The sequence below is a fragment of the Astatotilapia calliptera genome, chromosome 19 (assembly GCF_964374335.1).
Source record: "Astatotilapia calliptera chromosome 19, fAstCal68.1, whole genome shotgun sequence".
Lineage (NCBI taxonomy): Eukaryota > Metazoa > Chordata > Actinopteri > Cichliformes > Cichlidae > Astatotilapia > Astatotilapia calliptera.
In genome coordinates, this window is record NC_137440.1 from 9,396,846 (window position 1) to 9,418,318 (window position 21,473).

Below are 21,473 nucleotides of genomic sequence, written 5' to 3' on the forward strand. Positions count from 1 at the left end.
CGATTCTCAGTTTCACTCGTCAGCGTCTTCCATGCAGACGTCAGGCGACCGCACCAACAACCCATCAGGGAATACAGCGACCGACTTTCTTAACGTTAGCCGGCAACACGAAGCCACAAACTTGTCACTGTGTAAACGGCACGCTCACTAATAGCAGAGCAGGACTAGGACTACCCACCAAGCCACGTATGCACATCCTGGGACGATAACAAAGCAGGCCACGAATAGTCTTCATCGCACACAGTGTGAACATTGCATTACTCACATTAAACTGAGGCTCTGACCCGAGTCAGACACGTTAGAGATCTGCAGAGTTCAGCTGTTCAGCTTCACAGCTAATTTAATTTTTTAGCCATTCACAAGTTTCCACCTTGAAGGCAGCTTCTGTTGGCAGTGCCGCCGTCAGTCGCACAGACACATAAAGCAGTGTCATCAGTGTAATGATGAAAACATCCCACCAATACTGACAGCTGCATCCTGCCTGTGAAGCCGGACGTTATCCACGACGTATGCTGCATCGGCGTCAGCTCATTGACGAAAGGTCCAGAGCTGCATCAGGATCACACGCTCCGTCACGTGAAGCACGGAGGTCGTTTACCGTCACACTTTCTGTGCTGAACAGACTGAAATATCTCAAGACGCGTTCGTTTTTAGTGATCCTGAAGCAGAGACGCTGCCGTCCTCTCCAGGACGTTTGGAGATCACAAGAGTTTCCAAAAAAGCTTTTGGCCAAACCTTTTCTTACTTTAGCTCATGTGTCAAAGTCAAGGCCCGCGGGCCACATCTGGCCCGGCGTACATTTATATCCGGAGATCATTTTATACAGAGTTATTATTATTGTTATGCATGGCCCGGCGATATGAGGCGCTAATAATATACAAACTACAGTTCATGGACATGTATGATGCGGTGAAGGCATTTCACGTGAAGCTGTCACAAATGCACCAGTGCAACCTGCCTCACTTTCCCTGTTGCCAAGTAATGTTGAACCAAGTCAGCGGACTTTGCTGAGCTGCACCTGTGCAGATTCAGATGGAGCTGCAGTGTAATGATGCACTCAGGGAAAGTACGACACTGAATGTCCCGCACAGTTTATTAGCTCCACTCCTGCAGCAACGCCCAGCTCCGTCTACATGCGGCTTCAACCTTGTGTTTGCTGTCATTTATTTTTTCTGGGGTTTTGGCAGCATGTTCATATTTCTAACTTGCATAATTTTGACAGTATATATTTTTATGAAGAGCAAAATGTTTAAAGTTAAAGTTTATTTTTTAAAATTTATTTAATCTGGAACAGGGTTTTAATAGTTTTGCAATTTTCATTAGTTTTTATTTTGATTTAGTTTTGACTTCAGATTTTCAATTTTGTATCAGTTTTAATTAGTTTTTACCAATTGTTTGCTAGTTTAGTTTAGTTTTTATTTTTTTGAAAATCCTTAGTTTCAGTTTAGTTTTGATTAGTTTCAGTTATAGTTTTAGTTGTGTTTGCAATAATTAAGTGTAACAAAATCCCAGTTTCATCATATCAGTCATGCTCTTCTGCTTATCCTTGGTATGTTGCTATTCCAGCTACCATACCCTGCACAGGTCGTAGAGACAGACAACTCACATTCCCACCTATGGGTTCTTTACATAAATAAATAAATACATAAAGGCAGATGAACAACCATTGATACCAGGCAACTATAAAATGTATATCTTGGCCCCAATGAGACTATTAACTCTTGCACCACCGGGTGTTCGTAATTTTGGTTCAAGTGAATTGATAAACTTTTTGAAGGCAATTGACTCACATAGTTATGTGGATGTCCCCGTCCTGTTGTCTCGGGATGCATCACGCTGCCTTGCCTGGGGTTAGCGTCTGTTTCTGGGGATGAGGGTTGAGTGTTCTCCCTTACCTTCTCAAGGTAAGCTAGGTTAGCTTTCTTGTTTGAGCTTTTCAAGTGCACTTTTAAGGTTTGTGGGATTTTTTTCCCTTTAGAAATGTCCCTCATAATTTGTCTCTTTCCACTACAAGACACTTGCTTTTAGAGCAGGGCGATATGGCCAAAAATATTTATCACGATATATATTTGAAAATTTGCGATAACGATATAACTGACGATATAATTGATGCGAGACAAAATACAACTCCACAACATTACTAGCGCAAAAACACAACCTTCCATTTATTTTCACTTAAACAAGAAGCTGGTTTTTATGTACATTAAAGCCTTATAAAAATTTAACAGTGCAAATGCAAATTCCTTGCTGAAAGTTTAACCAAAAGGCATTTCCAGTAGAAATGGGCTGACATATCCTGAGCACAGTGTTGGGGAGTAACGGAACACACGTACCGCCGTTACGTATTTAAAATACAAAATATGAGTAACTGTATTCCGTTACAGTTACCGTTTAAAAAGGTGGTATTCAGAGTACAGTTACTTTGTCTAAATAAATGGATTACACTGCGGTACTTTCCTGTTTCATTTTGTCGCGGGTCAGGACTGTTTGGGTTTTGTTTGACAGCTACGTTCTGTTGTTCCAGGCGGCAGCGTTACGGTTGCCATGGTTACAGGGCGACGCGACTCTCTCTCTCTCTCTGCGACTGTGTTTCCTGGGTGAGAGAGCGCCTTTTCGTTGTTGTTGTTGTGCTAAGCTAACAGGCAGAATGCTACAAGCATAGCTCTAAAGAATGAAGCATCATGGGCAGTGTAGTCCGTGTTGCAGGGAGAATGGACTGCCATACACGTTATGGGTCTGTGAGCGCGAGGAGGGAGAAAAAGGGGAGTGGAAAGGTACGAGTTGTCATCGAGGAAAAACGGGAGCTGGAAGCATGTAAATATAATAATAACCACTTCAGCCAAGAAGAGAGCGTGACGAGCCCAGTTGTAAGTAAGCTATTAAGACTCGACTGTACGCTGTGTTCGTGTTTTCCTCCGAAAACAATAAGTTCCGTTGGAGCAGTCTTTCAACGCCTCTCTCTGTCTCTCGCAAGCAAACTTGACCCACACAACAAAGTAAAGCTATTTTTCGGCTACGAGCCGACAGGGACCCCGCCGTATTAGTCAGAGGTCCCTTTACTACAGTTCGGAGTCGCGGACCTTCAGTAATAGTAATAAATCACACAGCAATAGTACATTCACGTTGTTGTAAAAAGCATGATAATATATTAAGTAATCCAAAGTATTCAGAATACGTTACTGTCATTGAGTAACGTAACGGAATACGTTACAGAATACATTTTGGGGCATGTATTCTGTATTTTGTAATGGAATACATTTTAAAAGTAACCTTCCCAACACTGCCTGAGCATAACCATGTATAATATCCATTGAAGTTAAAAAGAGGTGCTTTGCAACATTAAACTGCAGTGTGCAGTACGTATTTTTTGGACCATAAGGTGCACAGGATTATAAGGCACATTAAGCGAAACAAAGCAGTCAGATAAATCAAACTTTATTAAACTCATTCTTCTTGCTTCCTCCACTTCTGTACCATTGATTCATTAATGTTGAATTCTCTGGCAGCTGCTCTATTCCCATGTTGTTGCAGTAGATTAATAACTAACCTTGTATTGTGGATGGATTATCTCAGTTGTTCTCCTGACTGAAGTTTGGTCCGTTTACAGCATCCTGCCATGCGATTGCATTTGTCTATAACTATCAGGAACCGTAACATTAATTTTTATAAGTGGAAAAGTGTTAGTTCGTCCTTCAGCTTCACTGTTTATGTTATGCTAACATAACTAAAAGCAATATAAGTGATAAATATTACCATTCTGTGGAATATTCTTATATTTCACTTTTACTTGTTCCCATGTTCTAGTGGGTCCTGTTGTGGCTCTAATGTGAAAGAGGATATAATGTAATATAATAAATTTACCCTACCGCCTACTGGTGTTGGCCAGAGGGGCCGATGGCGCGATATGGCAGCCTCGCTTCTGTCAGTCTGTCCCAGGGCAGCTGTGGCTACAACCATAGCTGCCTCCACCAGTGTGTGAATGTGAGAGTGAATGAATAGTGGCACTGTAAAGCGCTTTGGGTGCCTTGAAAAGCGCTATATAAATCCAATCCATTATTATTATTATTAAATTACTTACGAGTTTGATTTGTCAGCAACTTTCTGCCAGCCCTCTCTCCTTGCTTTTGCAGCCTTTGCAGTGTTCCCTTGTGTTTTAATTAAACTCTGAAACTCCTGAAATCCCTCAATCAAGAGTTCTTGCTCTGCTGCCGGAAAATACTGAGCGCGCTCCTTTGACATTTTCGCCGACCAATCAAAGGGTTGCCGATCAATGTTTCTACTATCGATGCGTAGCCCCTGTTAAGCCACCCAGTGATCTCACATTACTTCATCCAGCTATACTAATCGTCAACAACAGGTGTGTTCGGAGAACCGGAATAGCGAGCTCAAAATTGGCGCGATGATTTGATCTTGGATGTGTCATTTGATCTTGGATGTAGTAAGCGAGGTACGAAGAACGGACCCCAATTGTGGTTCATCTGTTTCACTCAACAATCGGCCATGTGCGTATGAAAACAAAGGCACTGCGCATGCGCGTTTGACTCATATTCTATCGCGATATTTCATTTTCCTATCGTTGCCTAACATTATACCGGTATTACCGTGAACGGTATAATATGGCCCAGCCCTACTTGCTTTATCCAAAGCACAGTCATATTCAAAGTAATCCCAAATTGGACTCTGGCGCTTTCTCCCGACTTTTCCTGACATGATTCTGCGCGTGGACGGAGCAGCAACACAGACGACTCGACTAACGTACTGCCACCTGCTGGCATAATGAGACACAGCAAGAACAAAATCTGGAAACTAAACTTCATTTTCACCCTTGACTATTGTAGGACACGCACAATAGTCCGTTAACGAAAATGTTTTTTCACTTCTAGTTTTCGTTATTTCGTTAACGATAATAACCTTGATCTGGAATAATATTCCTGTCTGTTTTTATTCACATTTATGTTTTAAAAAAAAACATTGTTTTAGTGTTCAATAAATGTTTATCTTGTTTGGCCCGCGACCTAAAGTGTGCCTTGAGTTTGACGCCCCTGCTTTAGCTCATCTGGACCTGAGTCATCTGATTGTGTCATCTTTGCCTCATAAAGCACCTCAGAGCGACTGTTGTTGTGATTTGTTGCTAGATGTAGAAAGCTGTGTTGTCTGTCCGGCTCAGCGATCCGCAGGCCGAACGGTGAAAAATGTGCCGATAAAAAGGTTCGATGCAAAGGTCAGAAGTGTGACGCAGCTTAAAACACTTGTGATCAGGCTGAGCAGCAAACAGGAGCTTACAGCTGGGACAAAGCCCTCACGGGTCAGAGGCAACACAGAGTCAGGACACGGGCGCTGAAAGTCCACATTTAATGAAGCATAGAAGGTAAAGCACCATTGTTGCCATACACAGGTTTTATACACAAATCAGTAACAGTCGTCTCCAGCTGCATATGTGAACATTTACAGAGTGGAGGTGGTGCAGGAAAAAACAAATAGCTCAACACAAAGGGAGAACAGCACATGGCAGCTTTAATGAGCTTTATATGGCTTTTAAAAGCTGAGGAGCTATTTATATCCTGAACATGTAAACTGTGGCCCCGACCAATGAGAAGAGAGGACTGGAAACTGAAACCTCTCGAATATCTTATTTGAATCCTCTTCGTTCCGTCATCGCAGAATCAGATGAGACGACGGAGGAGAGTGCGTGAAACATCCCTGCAGGACACGTTTAGCACAAACACGTCCACAAGCAGAGCTGAAAACTGACATTCAACCGACGTCCACAGACCTCACACACTGATACTCGTGTCAGAGTTTGATTACAGGATAAAAACGGGAGAAAACCACAGAGTTTCCATTTCTGTGTCTACATCCTTAAACATTTCCTGCTTCCAGCTGAGCTCGGTAAACACGCTGCTGTGTAACTGTTAGTATAAAAAACAGATGCAGTAGAAACATTTGTGTTAAAAAGTTAGACTCGAGTATAAAGTCATAAAAGCCCAGATCAGAACCTGTCAGTACCATGTCGGCTTTTCTCAATGCACCAAGCAAATATATTAGGCTTTAAATAGATTTCATCAAAAACATCTCAGGACCTGAAAAAGAGAGAAGCATTTACAGGCATTTGGCGTGCTGCGCAACAGCAAAGGTCACGTGATAATAAATACAAACCAAGGCTACATACAAACAACAGAACACCAGCGTTACGCCGCCGCCCTGTCCGCTGACAGCTCATCTCAAAGTGCAGGAAATAAAAAGGTTACTGTGGTGAGAACCTCCTCAAACCTCACACCAGGTTTTAAAGGAGTCCAACAGAGCCGCAGTGACGAAGAACCACGGCAGGAACCACCGTGGGAACCACGGCTGGAACCACCGCGGGAACCAGGGTCCAAATTAAGCTCAAAGAGCCAAAAAGTCCAGAAGTCTGACGGCAGAAAGTTCTAGACTAATTTCCTGCATTACAATCAATTTTTTAAAAAGGCAAAAAGGTCCAGCGTGAAGCTACAGGAGGAACCTGCTGACAGTCCACGCCTCGAAGTCGGAGAACCCCAAAAATGTCACTGTGTTCCTCATTATTTTGTCCTGACACACATAACAAACCGGAGGAACTCTGACTGCCCGGACAGACCCTGGACAATCAGTCCCTTCAAGTTCTTGGACTTTTGGTAGAACGTTGGAGAAACTCTGAGGAACCAGACTAAAGTTCCACTTCTAGAACAGATCAGAGGACACAAGGCTCGAGTCCAGGTTGCTTCTGACAAATATGTCGTCCGACCGAACCGCCGCCACCGGATGTTTCCACACATTTGCTCTAAATTATTTCTGGTTTAATCAGTGAGTGACGCTGTTGTCAGTGAATCTATCACGACTCAGGTCCACTGCTTGGCACAGACCGAGGAACCAATCGGGGAAGCCAGACGGTGGTGGCGAAGGCGGCCTTCAACGCGTTTGAAGCAGTGCGGTTCCGGGTTCAGCCGAGTCACGTGTTGGACCAAAGTAAGGACAGTAAAGTGATTGGCTGGACCCAAACCACACCTTCACGTCATTACAGAAACAAAGCATCTCATGCTGCGTTTGAGGGAAGTTGGAAATAGAAAACTTTTACAATCAAAGCGTTTTTAGATTTTTGGATTGTAAGAACAGTGAAAGGATGAAATTCAAAGATGCTTTTTTAAGTTTAAGAAAATTATGCTTGTTTATACATTTCCTACTTTAACCGATGTTAATTTCTTTGATGTCCTGAACTATTGTACCCAGAGTCCAGGTGAATCACTCAGTGTTGACCTTCAGGTTGCTTCCCTAGATTTCTGAAGAGTGGGACCAGTAAGCAGGTGGTGTGGTTTCCAATCAGGTGGCCTGGTTTGTCGCATTTAAAAATGACAGTGAAGACCACAAGCAGGGGAAGAAACACATTTACTAGGTCACCGAGCTGAGCTCGACTGTGTTTGCCTAAAATGTACTTTAATTACAAAAGATCCAATCAGAACGGTTTATTTGTAGGGAATCAACAGATAAACCAGGTGAACCAAACTGTGCCGCCACCCTGCGTCTGTCCACCGGGTTAGTGTTGGAAAGAGTCGGGTCTGGGCTGGGTAAACTGGGTTTGGGTCAGGCCCACCTGAGGCACGTGGGTAAGGCAGGTGTGGCTACGGTCCAGTCTGGGAGGTTACACGGTGGTCATGAGCTTCAGCGAGCCCGACCTGAATCGCAGGATCTTCTTCTTCAGGTTGTGAGATGCCTTAATCTTAACAAAAGCCTTTGCCTGAGCTGACATAATTTCCTGCCCCGTCGCCCTGACCCCAGCTCCCCCCAGCTGGCCCCGCCCCCTGCCCATGCCTCCCCCACCACTCTCCTCCGTATCGCTGGTGTTGGTGCTCTCCTCCACGCACTCCTCCTCACTGGACTCGCTGTCTCCAAAGCAGTTTGTGGTGTAGTTCGACCTCTCGTCTTCACTGGTGTCCACGATGGTGGAGTGAAAGAGTGAGGCGCACTCAGCTGAGTACTCGGAGTCACTTCCTGCTGTGTATGAGTACGGGCTGGTCAGCCGCGCTCCGGCGGGCGGGTACACGCTGCTGTTCAGCAGCTCCTTTCTCTGACGCCGCTGAGCACGTCTAAACGCCTCGTCGTACGGGACTTCCATCATGGCTCGTAACCGCCGGTAATCGTTCCTTTTGTACTTTGGTTTGGCCACGACCACGACCTGGTTGCGTCCGTGGTGATGGTGGTGGTTACCACTGCAGCAGTGATGGTTTCCATGGTGATGGTGCTTGGATATGCTCGGTCGTGCGCCGTGTAGTGCCGATGGGGGCTGTCTGTCCAGCACTCTGCCTTCTGGGATGGATGCAGGTAGGCGCTTTATTCTTGAGGAAGCAAATCTCTTGGAGACTTTAACGTGGGCGGAGCCTCCATCTTCCAGGAGGCGGGACCTGTGGCGGAGTTTGTCCTGTCTTCTCTCTGGTGGAGGCTCGCTGTGCTCAGAGACATGACTCGTCTTCATCAATGAGCTCCTCACCTTCACATTCTTGAAGCCGCCCTTGCGAAGTCTGTGCTGGTGGGCGGGGACATACCTGTTGGTAACCGTGTGACAGCTTCCTCCTTCGGCGGCTGCTTCGTCCTGACTCTGGGAGGAGGACCCCACACTGGTGAGCTCCAGTGCTGACCTTCCTGTTCCTGGACTATTCCTGGGAGTACTCGACTGTGTTTTCATGACTGGAGCAGATTTCAGGAACATCTCCTGGTCCGGGGGGCAACATGGCGGTTTGACCTCATTGGGGGCGGGGTTAGCTTTGGGACTGCCCAGGTCCCTGAAGTTTTTAGGGAGAGTTTTGGCAGACAGCGTGGCGTGAGGAAGATCTGCTTTGCTCTTCTTTCTCAGACTGTTGGTGCTGCTGTCATGGTTGTTGGCAGTGCAGCTGCTCTGTACGTCGTACCGAAGAGGAGAGCCGGACTCGCCGCTGCCCCTCCTGAAGCCATCGTGCGTCGCCTCAAAGCCGCCATCCTTCAGTACGCTCTGGGTCTCCTGCTCCTCCAGTTTCCCGTCCACAGACCACTGCCTCTGTGGAGACGAGGTCCCAGCTCCCTCTGCCGATGTTCCTCTAGCCGTCCACAAGGCTTTAAATTCGGATGCACTCAGAGTCCCAAAACCAGAGCCAGGGCCGGACACCTGCCTCACACACAGACTAGCCTGCCTGAGGATGCTCTTTGAGGGGTCGGTGCTGATGCTGGTCCTGGGTTTGCTGGTCCTGATTGGCTGGGCCTTCCTCTGGAGCAGACTGTAGATGTAGCTGTCCAGTCGCTTATGGGAAGGAGTCTGTGAGGAGGAGGCCGGCCAGGAGTAGCTCTGAGATACATGGGGGGCTGAAACAGAGGGGGGAAGAGCTGAGGTGTCTGCCTCATCTCTGCCGGGACCTCCGAAACCCAACATCTGCAGAAAGGCGGGGCTTTGGACCACCACGGCGTGCAGAGGACTCGGGTAGCGATAAACATCGTTGCCATTTCGGGCCACCAGGTCACAGTGGTATTTAGACTGAGGCTCAGTGGAAAGAAAGGACGAGGCTGCATCCACAGTGGGCGGGTTTGGAGCCGAGAGCGAGCGGCGGACCGTGCCAGAAGACGATGACTCATCACAAAGCCCTCCAACCAGGACGTCACACTCCAAACAGCTGGCCAGCTCATCTGCAGACAGAAAGAAGGCGACATTAGCGAGCAGTCGGGGATGTTCGTTTACATGGCGAGCGCGTGTGATGGTGAGCGTGTGCCCTCCCCTCACAGCTTCAAACGTAAACACGGTGAGCTTATTTTAACGCCGCTGTGTTTGCTAACAGCTGACAGGAAGTTCAGGGAGAGCGGGCCGTTTCCAGGCAGCGCTGCTCTGACGAAATGCTCGGCTGTTTGGGTCGCTGTGGAAGCTCGGGCATTAGTAAGTGGAACATTCTTTCAGTGGAGACAGTGTGCTGTGAAACGCTAACCCTCCACACCCACTGCTCTCCCTGCAGTGGAAATCAGACTGAACACAGCGTAACCGCATGGGCCGCCTCACGGCCGAAAACGCCGTTTATTCAGCAGCTGAAGTCTGAGAACAAAGCCGAAGCTCCGCCGACCTCGCGGGGCCAACGAGAACGCCCACGCTCGCACATCAGACACAAACACGACCAGCGGCTCGATCAGCTTCACAGCAGCTCTGAGCTCCCACAGGAAGGATGGCGGAGCTACGAGGCATCCACACACACACACACACACAGAAAACACACACACACACACACACAGAAAACACACACACACAACACACACACACACACACAGAAAACACACACACAGAAAACACACAGAAAACACACACACACACACACGCAGAAAACACACACACACACACACGCAGAAAACACACACACACACACACACACACACACACACACACACACACACAGAAAACACACACACACACACACACACACACACAGAAAAAACACACACACACAGAAAAAACACACACACACAGAAAACACACACACACACACACACAGAAAACACACACAGAAAACACACACACACACACACAGAAAACACACACACACACACACACACACAGAAAACACACACACACACACACAGAACACACACACACACACACACACACACAGAAAACACACACACACACACACACACACACACAGAAAACACACACACACACACACACACACAAAAAACACACACACACACACACACACACACAGAAAACACACACACAGAACACACACACACAGAAAACACACACACAGAACACACACACACACACACACAGAAAACACACACACACACACACAGAAAACACACACACACACACACAGAAAACACACACACACACACACACAGAAAACACACACACACAGAAAACACACACACACAGAAAACACACACACACACACACACACACACACACACACACAGAAAACACACACACACACACACACACACACACACACACACACACACACACACACACACACACACACAGAAAACACACACACACACAGAAAACACACACACACACACACACACAGAAAACACACACACACACAGAAAACACACACACACAGAAAACACACACACACACACACACACAGAAAAAGCACACACACACACACACAGAAAAAGCACACACACACACACACACACACACACAGAAAAAGCACACACACACACACACACAGAAAAAGCACACACACACACACACACAGAAAAAGCACACACACACACACACACACAGAAAAAGCACACACACACAGCTTCCACAGCGACCCAAACAACACACACACAGAAAACACACACACACAGGTTGTTACTCCACTGTGATGGGCGGAGCATTAAAGTGTGGCGGCGCTCTGGCAGGCGTCGGTCAGCTGCAGCCGATAACGTTAATGAAGCGTCGCTGATGTCTTTCTCGCTGTGATGCGCCGCGCTCCGCAGCGGGGTTGGGTCTCACGCCGGCACTCGGGGGCTTCGTGGACACAAATAATCAGAGAGGCAGGAATGAAAGAGAGCGTGAAGCGGACGTGCAGATGGCCCGCGGTGCCTGAACATGACCATAGAAGGTGACGCTGCAGCGTCTGGCGGTGCGTTCGGGCTGGTCGTGGAGTACTTGTTGCTGCAGATCGGTCGCACAGAGACAGAAATGCGTGGGCGTGTTCACGCCGCTTATCTGATGATGTGTTAGTGCCAAGTATGAGCAGTGCCTCAGGAAGCCTGCAGCGCTCGAGGTTTGTTTAAAGGAATCTTCTCTGTGCTGCCAGAGGAAGCCGGCAGACTCCCGCTGGAGGTCAAAGGTCACAGAGTGGCTCATTTTAATGCAGACAGACTGGCTTTGGGGCGCTTTTTCAGCGTCCTGTGGGATCTGCAGGCTTTGCTCACGCTGAGCAGCGAGACTTTAAACTGATGTTAGTTAAAGTGCTCCACGAGGTCTGCATCTTTCAGCCTCAACAATCACAGTCCAGCCTCCAAACATCCCCAGCTGTGACCCAACACATCCTTAGAGACATGCATCTCGAGGACATCTTGATGAGCGCGAGGAGGCTGCAGGCCTGCTGTAACCGAGGACCGAGCTGGTCCTCCACAGCTCCACAGCCAGCCGCTTCTAAACCAGCTGCCATCATCAGGAATCTAACACGTCCACCCAGTAATCTGAAAGCTTTTATTCTGAAAGTCCAAGTCCTCCTCTGTGTGTGTTTGTGTTTGTGTGTGTGTGTGTGTGGGGGGGGGGGGCGGTGTCAAGTCACTGTGTGTGTGTTTATACATCAAAGTGACCAAATGGATAGTTGAGTCATGTGACATCAAAGAGCAGAGGTGAGGAGGGGCTGTGTGTGACCTCACAACAATCAGCTGTTTGGCAAACAGCTGCAGCAGCTGCAGCAGCGCACATCTGGACGCCACGCTTGTTGCCTTGAACGAACGTTTTAGGGTCCGCGGCAGGAAGTGGCACAGCAGATTTTGATCGGACGGTTTTCATCAGCACGGGTCTGTGCGAGGTCACGGCAACTTCCACCATCTTTTACATACAGTCTATGAACAGAGTGGCGTTTCCGCCTAGAGGGCACGGGTACCTGTGGACGGCAGGCGTCCGTCGGCGTCGGCCGTCGAGCAGAAACATTCGCTGAAGACCGAGTTAGACGAGTTGGAGAGCGAGCCGGACACGGCGTCGCTGAGGTCGTAGAAACCTGAGGGAGGGAGGAGGCGGGATTAACAAAGCTCAAATTTACATCTATCGTCATGGCAACAGTTAAAGACCTCACTTTCAATCTGACATTTTTTATTTTGAAACTTTTTCTGCTCAGCTCAAAACTTCTGAATCTGAAAAATCATCTCACTTCCTGTTTAATCAGTTTAACCTCCACCAGTCTCAGCGTGCACACACACACACAGACACAGACACACAGACGCGCACACACACAGACACACAGACGCGCACACACACAGACACACACACACACACAGACACACACACACACACACACAGACGCGCACACACACACACACACACGCACACACACACAGACGCACACACACACAGACACACACGCGCAGACGCACACACGCAGACGCACACACACAGACGCAGACACACAGACACAGACACACACACACACACACACACAGACGCACACACACACAGACACGCACACACACACAGACGCAGACGCACACACACACAGACGCACAGACACACACACGCAGACGCACACATACAGACGCAGACGCACACACACACACAGACACACACACACACACAGACACACACGCACACAGACACACACACGGCGTACCTGAGCTCGGTCGGCTGTCGGGCTCATGTGACGTCCCAGTGTCCAATCGCAGGTCACTGATTTGTCGGTCGAGCTCCTGCAGCTGAGCAATGAGGCCGGCGTCCCGCCTCCTCAAACAGTTCTGACACACAAACAGCTGAGATCGCACACCGCCGTGACAACAACACACAACAACAACCACAGTCTGAATGACTAACAGAGAATAAAAGGGGACAATCTGGACTTTTGATTTATGTTATTCACAGACGACCTTTGACCTTTGTATTAAAATCAGTCAAAAGTATTTTTCTTCATTTTAAAAACATTTTTATGGTTTTTATCTTTGAGGTTTCTGAACTTTTAAATCTGGACTTTTGTGTTTTTGTCATCACGTGTGCAGCAAAAGTCAAACTCAACTTTTCTCTTTTCACGTATTTCTAAAAAAAAATTTTTCTCTTTATTCTCAGGTTTTTATTTTCAGGCTCGAACTTTTTTCTTGTTTTGTTTTAACTGTCAAAAAAAGACCCTCCATCTGAGGGTTTCCTCTTCATCGCCGTGGGGTCCGCTGTTTCCTGTTTCGTCTCTGCTCCGAACAGCAGAAGAAGAACAGGAGCACTCATCCCAGAGAGAACACACCTGAGATCAGCTGAAAGATCAAACTTCAGGAGCACGCAAGGGAGGCGGAGCTGATGTGAAGACCTCAGACTCAGAGCAGTAACGCTGCCCCTGATTGGTCCTGCTTATAAAAATAAAAGCTTTGAGCACAAACAGAAGAAAACCAGAGACTCTTATCAGTGTGAGACCAGACACTGAAGGTCAGAGGTCACAGAGACACCAAAGATCCTGGATGGTCATAGGACAGACCACCGGGCCTCAGACCGTAAGATTATTGATTACTGATTATTGATGGAAGAACAGGAAGCAGCTCAGACTTCAGACAAATCAGCGTCGACTTCACAGGAAGTACCAGCTGACTCTAACATCCAAAATCACCTCAAACATTTTTCACATCGAAACGTCCTGAAAGGCTTTAAGGACAAACAGGAAGTCATGTGACAAAACATGTCGCTATAAACAGAGACCGAAGGTAACAAACTGACACACACAAACACACACACACACACAGACACACAGGCTGAAGCAGCCCCTCCCCCGCTACAATGGAAAACATACGGGCTATGCGGCGCTGCTGCGGGTCATGTGCTGCATTCCTGCAACTGAACTGCAACACACACACAGCTGCTGCCACCAATACATCATCAATAGTCGATCAATAATAAAGGATCATGTGTGTGTGTGTTACTCTGTGTGTGTGTGTTACTCTGTTGTGTGTGTGTGTGTGTGTGTGTGTGTGTGTGTGTGTGTGTGTGTGTGTGTGTGTGTGTAACCCATCCAGCTGTTTTCTCTATCAGCTGCCTGCTGGCTTCAGTCTCCACGTGGTGATATTTTAAACCAATCGGGACGAAGCGGCTTCGGTCAGATCGATGCTGAGGCTAAACACTACCTCACACACACACGCAGCCGTCCTGCAGCACTGAGCATGCTCCAACTATAAAACACACATAGAGGACTTAAAGGTTTAAATTCACTATCTACCTGACACCATTCAAAAAACACGGATTTTAGCTCAGAGTGGCTTCAGTGGCCCAGTTAATGCCCGAAAAGACACAAAAACACAAACGAATCGGGACAGCCCACCTGTTCGCCCAGGTAACACTGTTTCTACTCGTAGCTTGCTGTATGTCTGCTCATTCAGCTTTACGAATTCACCCTAAGAAACGTTTAAAGGACCTCTGTGAGCCTTCAAAATAAAAGCCTGCCTCTTCACCATCATGCTGTTCCAATAAAGAGCGAAGAGCTGACCTCATGACTGCGTCGGTCCTCAGCGCTTTAATGTGCAGCAGCACGAGCTCCGTTTCAAGCCTGGAAGCTCCTCCCTGCTGCGTTCAAACGCTCTGCAGCCCACCACAGAGCAGCCAATCAGGCGCCAGCGTCGGTCTGATCGTAAAAACAGAGCTGATGTCACAAATCAATCAGCTGTTCCAAAAAGAACAAAAACACCATGTTTAACGACACTGATGTCCCTATAAAGTTACAGGTTACTGTAATCAGATTACTCTGTTTCGACACCTGTGCAGCGATCGGCTGGTTTCAGTGAAGAAGCTCGAGCGGCACTGCTGCCGACGGTCTGCACAAGCCGACAGCGAGCGGCATGAGCCACGGGCCAATCAGAAACCTCCAAACAGCAACATGGCGCCCAGCCTGACGTCACAGCAGTACATACTACAGTACAGTACACACAGTGCTACTGCACACAGTACACACAGTACACACAATACTACTGCACACAGGACAGTACACAGTAGGTCAGAGGTCAGAGCAGCCACTCGGTTCAGAGTTTGTGGACATTACGGGTCGGACCAGAATAGCTGTGAGACACAGAGCGTTCTGAGCGCACTCAGTCCGTTCTGAGTCTGATTTTAGAGAATGAGTCAGCCGCCTGGTTTGTGTCTCAGCTGAAAGTCGAGCTGCAGAGTTTCCAGCCGCTCGCAGGAATCTCCATTTGTTCGTAAGGGGAGGGGCAGGGCTGAATGTGGTGGGAGGTGGGGGGTCACTAATGCGATCCAGACTGCGAGGAAGAGCTTCAGCTGCAGGACAGACAGCAAACAAATGCTCGACCAGCTCAGACATGTGAGCCGGGAGCAGATCTGAGGTCAGATCCTGGACAAGAACACAGCGCCCGCATGTCCAGGCTTCCCAACGTGCACCTGAATGCGCCTTGACCGAGCAGATGAAGACGAGGAGACTCTTCCTCCCCTCTGTGCGCCTCCATCCTGTTTGACTTCACGCCCACACTTCAAAGCTCTTACTGACACGCCGGCGTGTGAGGAGCGGCACCTGAACGCAGCACGGGGACAACAGCTGACGGTCAACTGACAGGAAGTGCTCTCAGTGGAGATCCAAGTGAAGGCCGGGCCCGTTCCAGCGTTTCCACATCTTCAGCTTCAGCCTGACATCAACCTCGGTGTGACATCACTTCCTGTTTTTCTTCTTCCCAACTTGAAGCTTCCTTGGTCTCTGACCTTTGACCTTTTTGGTTTTAGCTTCACGTCAGCCTGAAGCTGTGTTCGTGCGCCTGTGTTTGGGTCAGTGAAGCTCTGGATTGTGGGAATGAGGCACATGATTGGTTGCAGCCGTCCACGTGATGCCGAAGTTTGAGCGACAAAACAGCCGATTTAGATGTGCCTCACACCTTCACTTCCAGCTCCGCCCTCAGTGAACACCTTCCTGATATGTTTCTGAACTCAGTCGCTCATTTCAGGTGACGCCGACTCAAACAGGAAGTCCAGGTTTGTGCAGGTACGCAGATGTTCTCAAGTCCGACAACAGAGCAGGAGACATTCAGCCACAGAGGTGTGACTGTCCCACAACTGATGTAGGAGGCGTGGCCTGACAACAGGTGATTTTCCAATCTGATGGATCAGCAGCTTTGAGGCCTCATAGAAAATCTTCGGGAAAAATCAGAAGCCTGTTCCTCTTCCTCTGATAAATTATCGCCATGGGAACCACTGCTCTAGCATACCTGCCACAGGTGAGCTGATCTCAGGTCAGCCTGAGGAGTTCCTCAGGGCTCTGTGCTCAGTCCTCATCTCATCTCTGTCTGCTGCACACCCACTGTGAGGTTCCGCCTCCTCGTCTCTGCTGTTACCGATCGATCGATCAATTCTGTGTTTTCGCTGATTTTAACCTAAAATTTAAATTTAATAACTCGATTTTCTGAAACCCGCCCAGCAGGTTCAAATTCACCAGAAAGAAATAATTGATTTTGAATATTTATTGATGTAAATAACAACATAAAGTTATTTCTTTATGATAACATAATGATAAAATAAGTTTGTTTTACTCATTTTAATATAAACGTATACTTTTAATTATTAATGAACGACATTTTTCTTTCACAAACACATTTTTAGTGTTTTTCATGTAAAATATGGAGAAGTGTAAATATTAAATGGTTTTTGCTCACATGTCATGGGAGATGATCAGCTGACTACCTGCAGCTCTGCACGTGACCGTCAGGCTGACCACTCCCTGCACCCTGACCCAGGCTCACAGAGGTCAGAGGTCATAGACAGACACAGGTGAGGACCTACCAGCTGTTTCCGGAGCAGCAGGATGTTCCCCTCCAGCAGTTTCTCCTCCGAGCTCAGCTGAGCCTCTCGCCGTTGCCGCTCCTCCTCCTCTCGCGGCTCCCGGAGCTCCAGCGCGGCCCGGACCAGCACCTCTTGCCGCCGCCGCAGGAGCTCCAGCTCCCCAAGCCCGGACACGGAGGCCTCCAACCGCTCTCGGACCGCCGCTTTGTCCCGCCTGGAGGTCCCGGACGGCAGCATCTCCCAACAGAGCTCAGGGCGGGAGCATCCCGCGGAGACACACCTGCCGAGCCCACCTGGACCTCACCTGAAAGCCCCGGAGCGCGAACCGGGCCCTCAGGTCTCCGCCGGTGCCGTCCGCAATACGCTGCGGGGTGTCCTCGAGCGGTCCGCAGGGAGCTCCGAGCCTCCCCGGAGCCGCCGCACGCACAGAACCCGAGAGAAGGCGCAGAGATGCGGGCAGAGCTGGGAGCTGCTGGCGCCACCGAAGCTCCGAACACACTGAACCTCCGCTGCACCCTCTACCGCTAAACCCCGCCCCCTGTGTACAGACAAGCCCAGCAGACAAACGCGCGCTTCCTTTCCTCTCCTTCAAAATAAAAATACCTCAGTTTCACTTTTTATACTGCAGAAGAGCTCATTCCATACCCCTAAAGGATACGCACGCTGTGAACCAAGAACACGATTCAAGCTTTCATGTAGATTTTGAAAATGTGTTTTGAGACTTGATTTTTGAAGAAATTCAAATTCAAATTTTATTTGTCACGTACACAGTCATACACAGTACGATATGTAGTGAAATGCTTGGACAACTGCTCGTGACCTAAAGAAAACAAAAAAGGAAAAGGCTATGAATAAGATAGGAAATAAATATGAAAAATTAAAAAGGGTAAATTTAACTAGGAAGGAATAAAATATAAATTAAGGTTAAAAATGAAATAACTGTACAACACAAATTAGAATGAAGGGTAAATTTAACTGGGAAAGAATAAGATAAAATATATAAATTAAAGTTGAAAATAAAATAACTGTACAACAAAATACACAATATAGAACTATATAAGAAATCTAAATATAAATAAATATATACACAATAACAGCAGCTGTACAAGTATTAACCGGAAATGAAGAATGTAGTGACCAGTGTTGTGCAATCCACATTATGTCTTGTGCAGTGCAAATATGCTTAAAGTGATTTAAGTGATGAAGTGAAAACAATGTCCAGTGTGTGTGTAAGAACTATATGTGTGGGTCAGTACTGTGTGGTGGTGTGATTGAGAGACCGTATCGCCTGCGGGAAGAAGCTCCTCCTCAGTCTCTCTGTGTTGGTCTTCAGGGAGCGGAATCGCTTTCCTGACCTCAACAGAGAGAACAGTCCATTGTTGGGATGGCTGAGGTCCTTCACGATCTTCCTGGCCTTGGTCCAGCACCGCCTGCTGTAGATTGAGTGCATGTCAGGGAGCTCTGAGCGGATGGTGCGCTCAGCTGACCGCACAACCCTCTGTAGAGAAACGAGGCCCAATCGTCACAGTAAATATGAACAAACACAGTCATCAACATGAGCATCAGGACAGATGATCAATAATATCAGTCATAAAGTTCATTAAAACTACAAACACATTCGATCCTTTTCAGGAAATGAAGCATATAAAAGAGAAACCGTCCCAGTGGATAGTGAGCATGCTGAAATATGAATTTATTATCATTTACGTTTGTGTCTGCTGTCCTGATCTCTGCTCAGCTGTTTGCAGCAGAAACGAGTTTTTAACTTATGACTGGAGTCGAATGACTGCAGACGAGAGCAGCAAAAATACTGAACCACTGTCAAGGCTTTTATTTTAACATCGGACCGAGCATGGGGTTTTATTTTGGAGGGCGGAGTCAGGGCACTTCCTGCCTGATCATGTTAATTATCGTTGGCATGATGCGCTGCAACTCAGGCCGGTCTGTTCTCTGACGGTTTCCCGCAGGTCCTAAAGCCGTCAGCTATGCGATGTTATTAGAACCGCTTCGTGGTTTTAATAAACCACAAAATGGAAACATTTAGTTTCTATTTTTTATGTTACATTAGAATTTATTGTCACTAAAAAAGGAAATAACTGCAAACAACAAACAAGTTCTACCAAAACCAAACTTTTTATTAGAAGCTTTTATTTTTCTACCAGTTCATCTGCAGAGGCGGGGGGCGTGGCTGAGAGCTGAAATCGTGTTTGTACGCGTCATTACTTTGACTAATCTTTATTGTTCTCCTGCAAACAGCTGAACAGACAGTGAGAGGTCCTTTGTGTGGTTTTTGGGTCACAACACTCTCAGTCAGCTAATGAGGTCATGCTTCATTAACACGTTAAGGAGGCGCTCACAGCACAGCGCCCCCTGCTGACCACGGTCGGCAGTCACTCACTGTCTGACAGGCCGAGACCTCGTGAAGCTGATCAGAGATCAGACAACATAAAACAAATCATCAAAGTGTAGCGAGGCAAGGAGAGTGTCTTGGAAACCTCACAGTGCCAGAACGTGGCCTTTATCTCAGACTGGGCGGGGCTATGATGGCGTGTGAGGTGTTCCTCTCACAGGTAATGATGATGGGTGGATGATGTGGACGGCGTACCGGTTTGTCGTGGTGGAGCGAGCTGAGCGTGAAGGTGAAGTTGACCTGTGGTAGGACACGCTACACTTGACCAATCAGAGGTCTAACAATGCTGCGCTGAGAAGCCTTTGTTCTTCTGTGCAGCGACTTCCTGTTAAGCTCCTGTGATGTCCTGGCGTCGGGCCTTTTCATGAGGAATAAGTAATCTGCTGAGTCTGAGACCCAGAAATCCTCCTAAAAACCTGGAGCCTGCTCTCTGCTGCAGCTCGGGACAAAACGTCCTGTTAGAAAAAACTAATCGGCTTGTCACCTGTCGACCAATCAGGCGAGCCGGCAGGCTCAAAGACGCCGCTGAGCCGGGTACGGGAACACAAAAAGGCAGCAGAACGGTGCTCCTTCAGGTTCAGCCTGAAGGTTTAAAGGGACGGGACCAGCTGCTGATGGGGGAGCAGGAAGTGATGCGTTGCCCTGACGACCCTGCATGTGTTACCTGGTGATGGTTCCCGGAGTCCTCAGGGGGATGCAGACTTTAACGTCCAAATCATCCACATCTTCAGCTCCAGCTCGCTCTAAGGTGGAGCACTTCAGACATCTTGAAGGTCACGAGAACCTCCTTAAGCCGTCCTGAGCCCCGCCTCCTGCGAAGGACAGCCCCAGTTTCAGTCAGCTCAGACAATCTGTCGATGAGCTTTAGTTCCTCAGATTTTTACAAGACAAACTAATTTTTAACCATCAGAGCTCCAGACAGAGGGCAGCACACGATGACCACACGATGACATCTCATCTTCTGCTTTGGTGGAGCTGAACGTCATGACAACAAACTTCTGTTTTACAACAAAAAAAACACAGGATGGAATATTGATCAGGACCAGAGGAGCAAACGCAGCTCCATGAAAGTTTCTGTACATATTTATGGATCAGTAACACACACGCACACGCACACACACTGTTCTGCTCAGTGCAGCACTCGAAGCATCCTTGCTCTCATGTTTGTCTTTAATCCCTGCAGAAAATCATTTTTTCTGATTATTTCTCAGCTGACCTGAACTTCAGCCTCGTTAACTGTGAAATGAGATCTTTGAGTCAGGGCTCAGCTGATCAATCAGAAACACGACTGCAGGTAGAGAAGCAGTGTGTGTATGTGTGTGTATGTGTGTTTCCTGTGGCTGGAGATTCGCTGATCATCTGCAGCTTAGTTAAACCTGCACAGAGTTCAAGCCTCTTTCTGAGAACATCGCTCGTCACACAAACACACGGACCCTCAGAGAGCCGATTGATCAGCCTGATCGATACTCTCTCTCACACACACCAGCAGACGTGCTGGATTCCTCACACTGTCAGGATCGTTTCACTTCTGATGAAATCATAAAATATTTATTTCGTTTACATAAAACAAATTTCTGTATTTTCAGCTCAGCTTTTATTGTGAAGAGCTGACTTTATCGCTGAGCTCTT

General features: G+C 47.7%; 1 protein-coding gene across 2 annotated transcripts; it reads right to left on the bottom strand.

The window, feature by feature from the left end:
- Positions 1–5,338: 5,338 nt before the first annotated feature.
- dact1 (dishevelled-binding antagonist of beta-catenin 1) lies at positions 5,339–18,980 on the bottom strand. 2 transcript variants are annotated; one of them, XM_026152298.2, is made up of 4 exons: positions 17,435–18,980; positions 13,302–13,437; positions 12,582–12,695; positions 5,339–9,660 (listed from the first exon to the last, which is right to left on the bottom strand). In XM_026152298.2, the coding sequence occupies exons 1-4, from the start codon at positions 17,669–17,671 to the stop codon at positions 7,652–7,654; spliced, it is 2,496 nt and encodes an 831-aa protein (XP_026008083.1). In that variant the 5' UTR covers positions 17,672–18,980; the 3' UTR covers positions 5,339–7,651. The 2 variants fall into 2 exon arrangements, with proteins under 2 accessions (XP_026008083.1, XP_026008084.1); XM_026152299.2 differs by having other exon boundaries at positions 13,302–13,422; positions 17,435–18,976.
- Between the last annotated feature and the right edge of the window lie 2,493 nt (positions 18,981–21,473).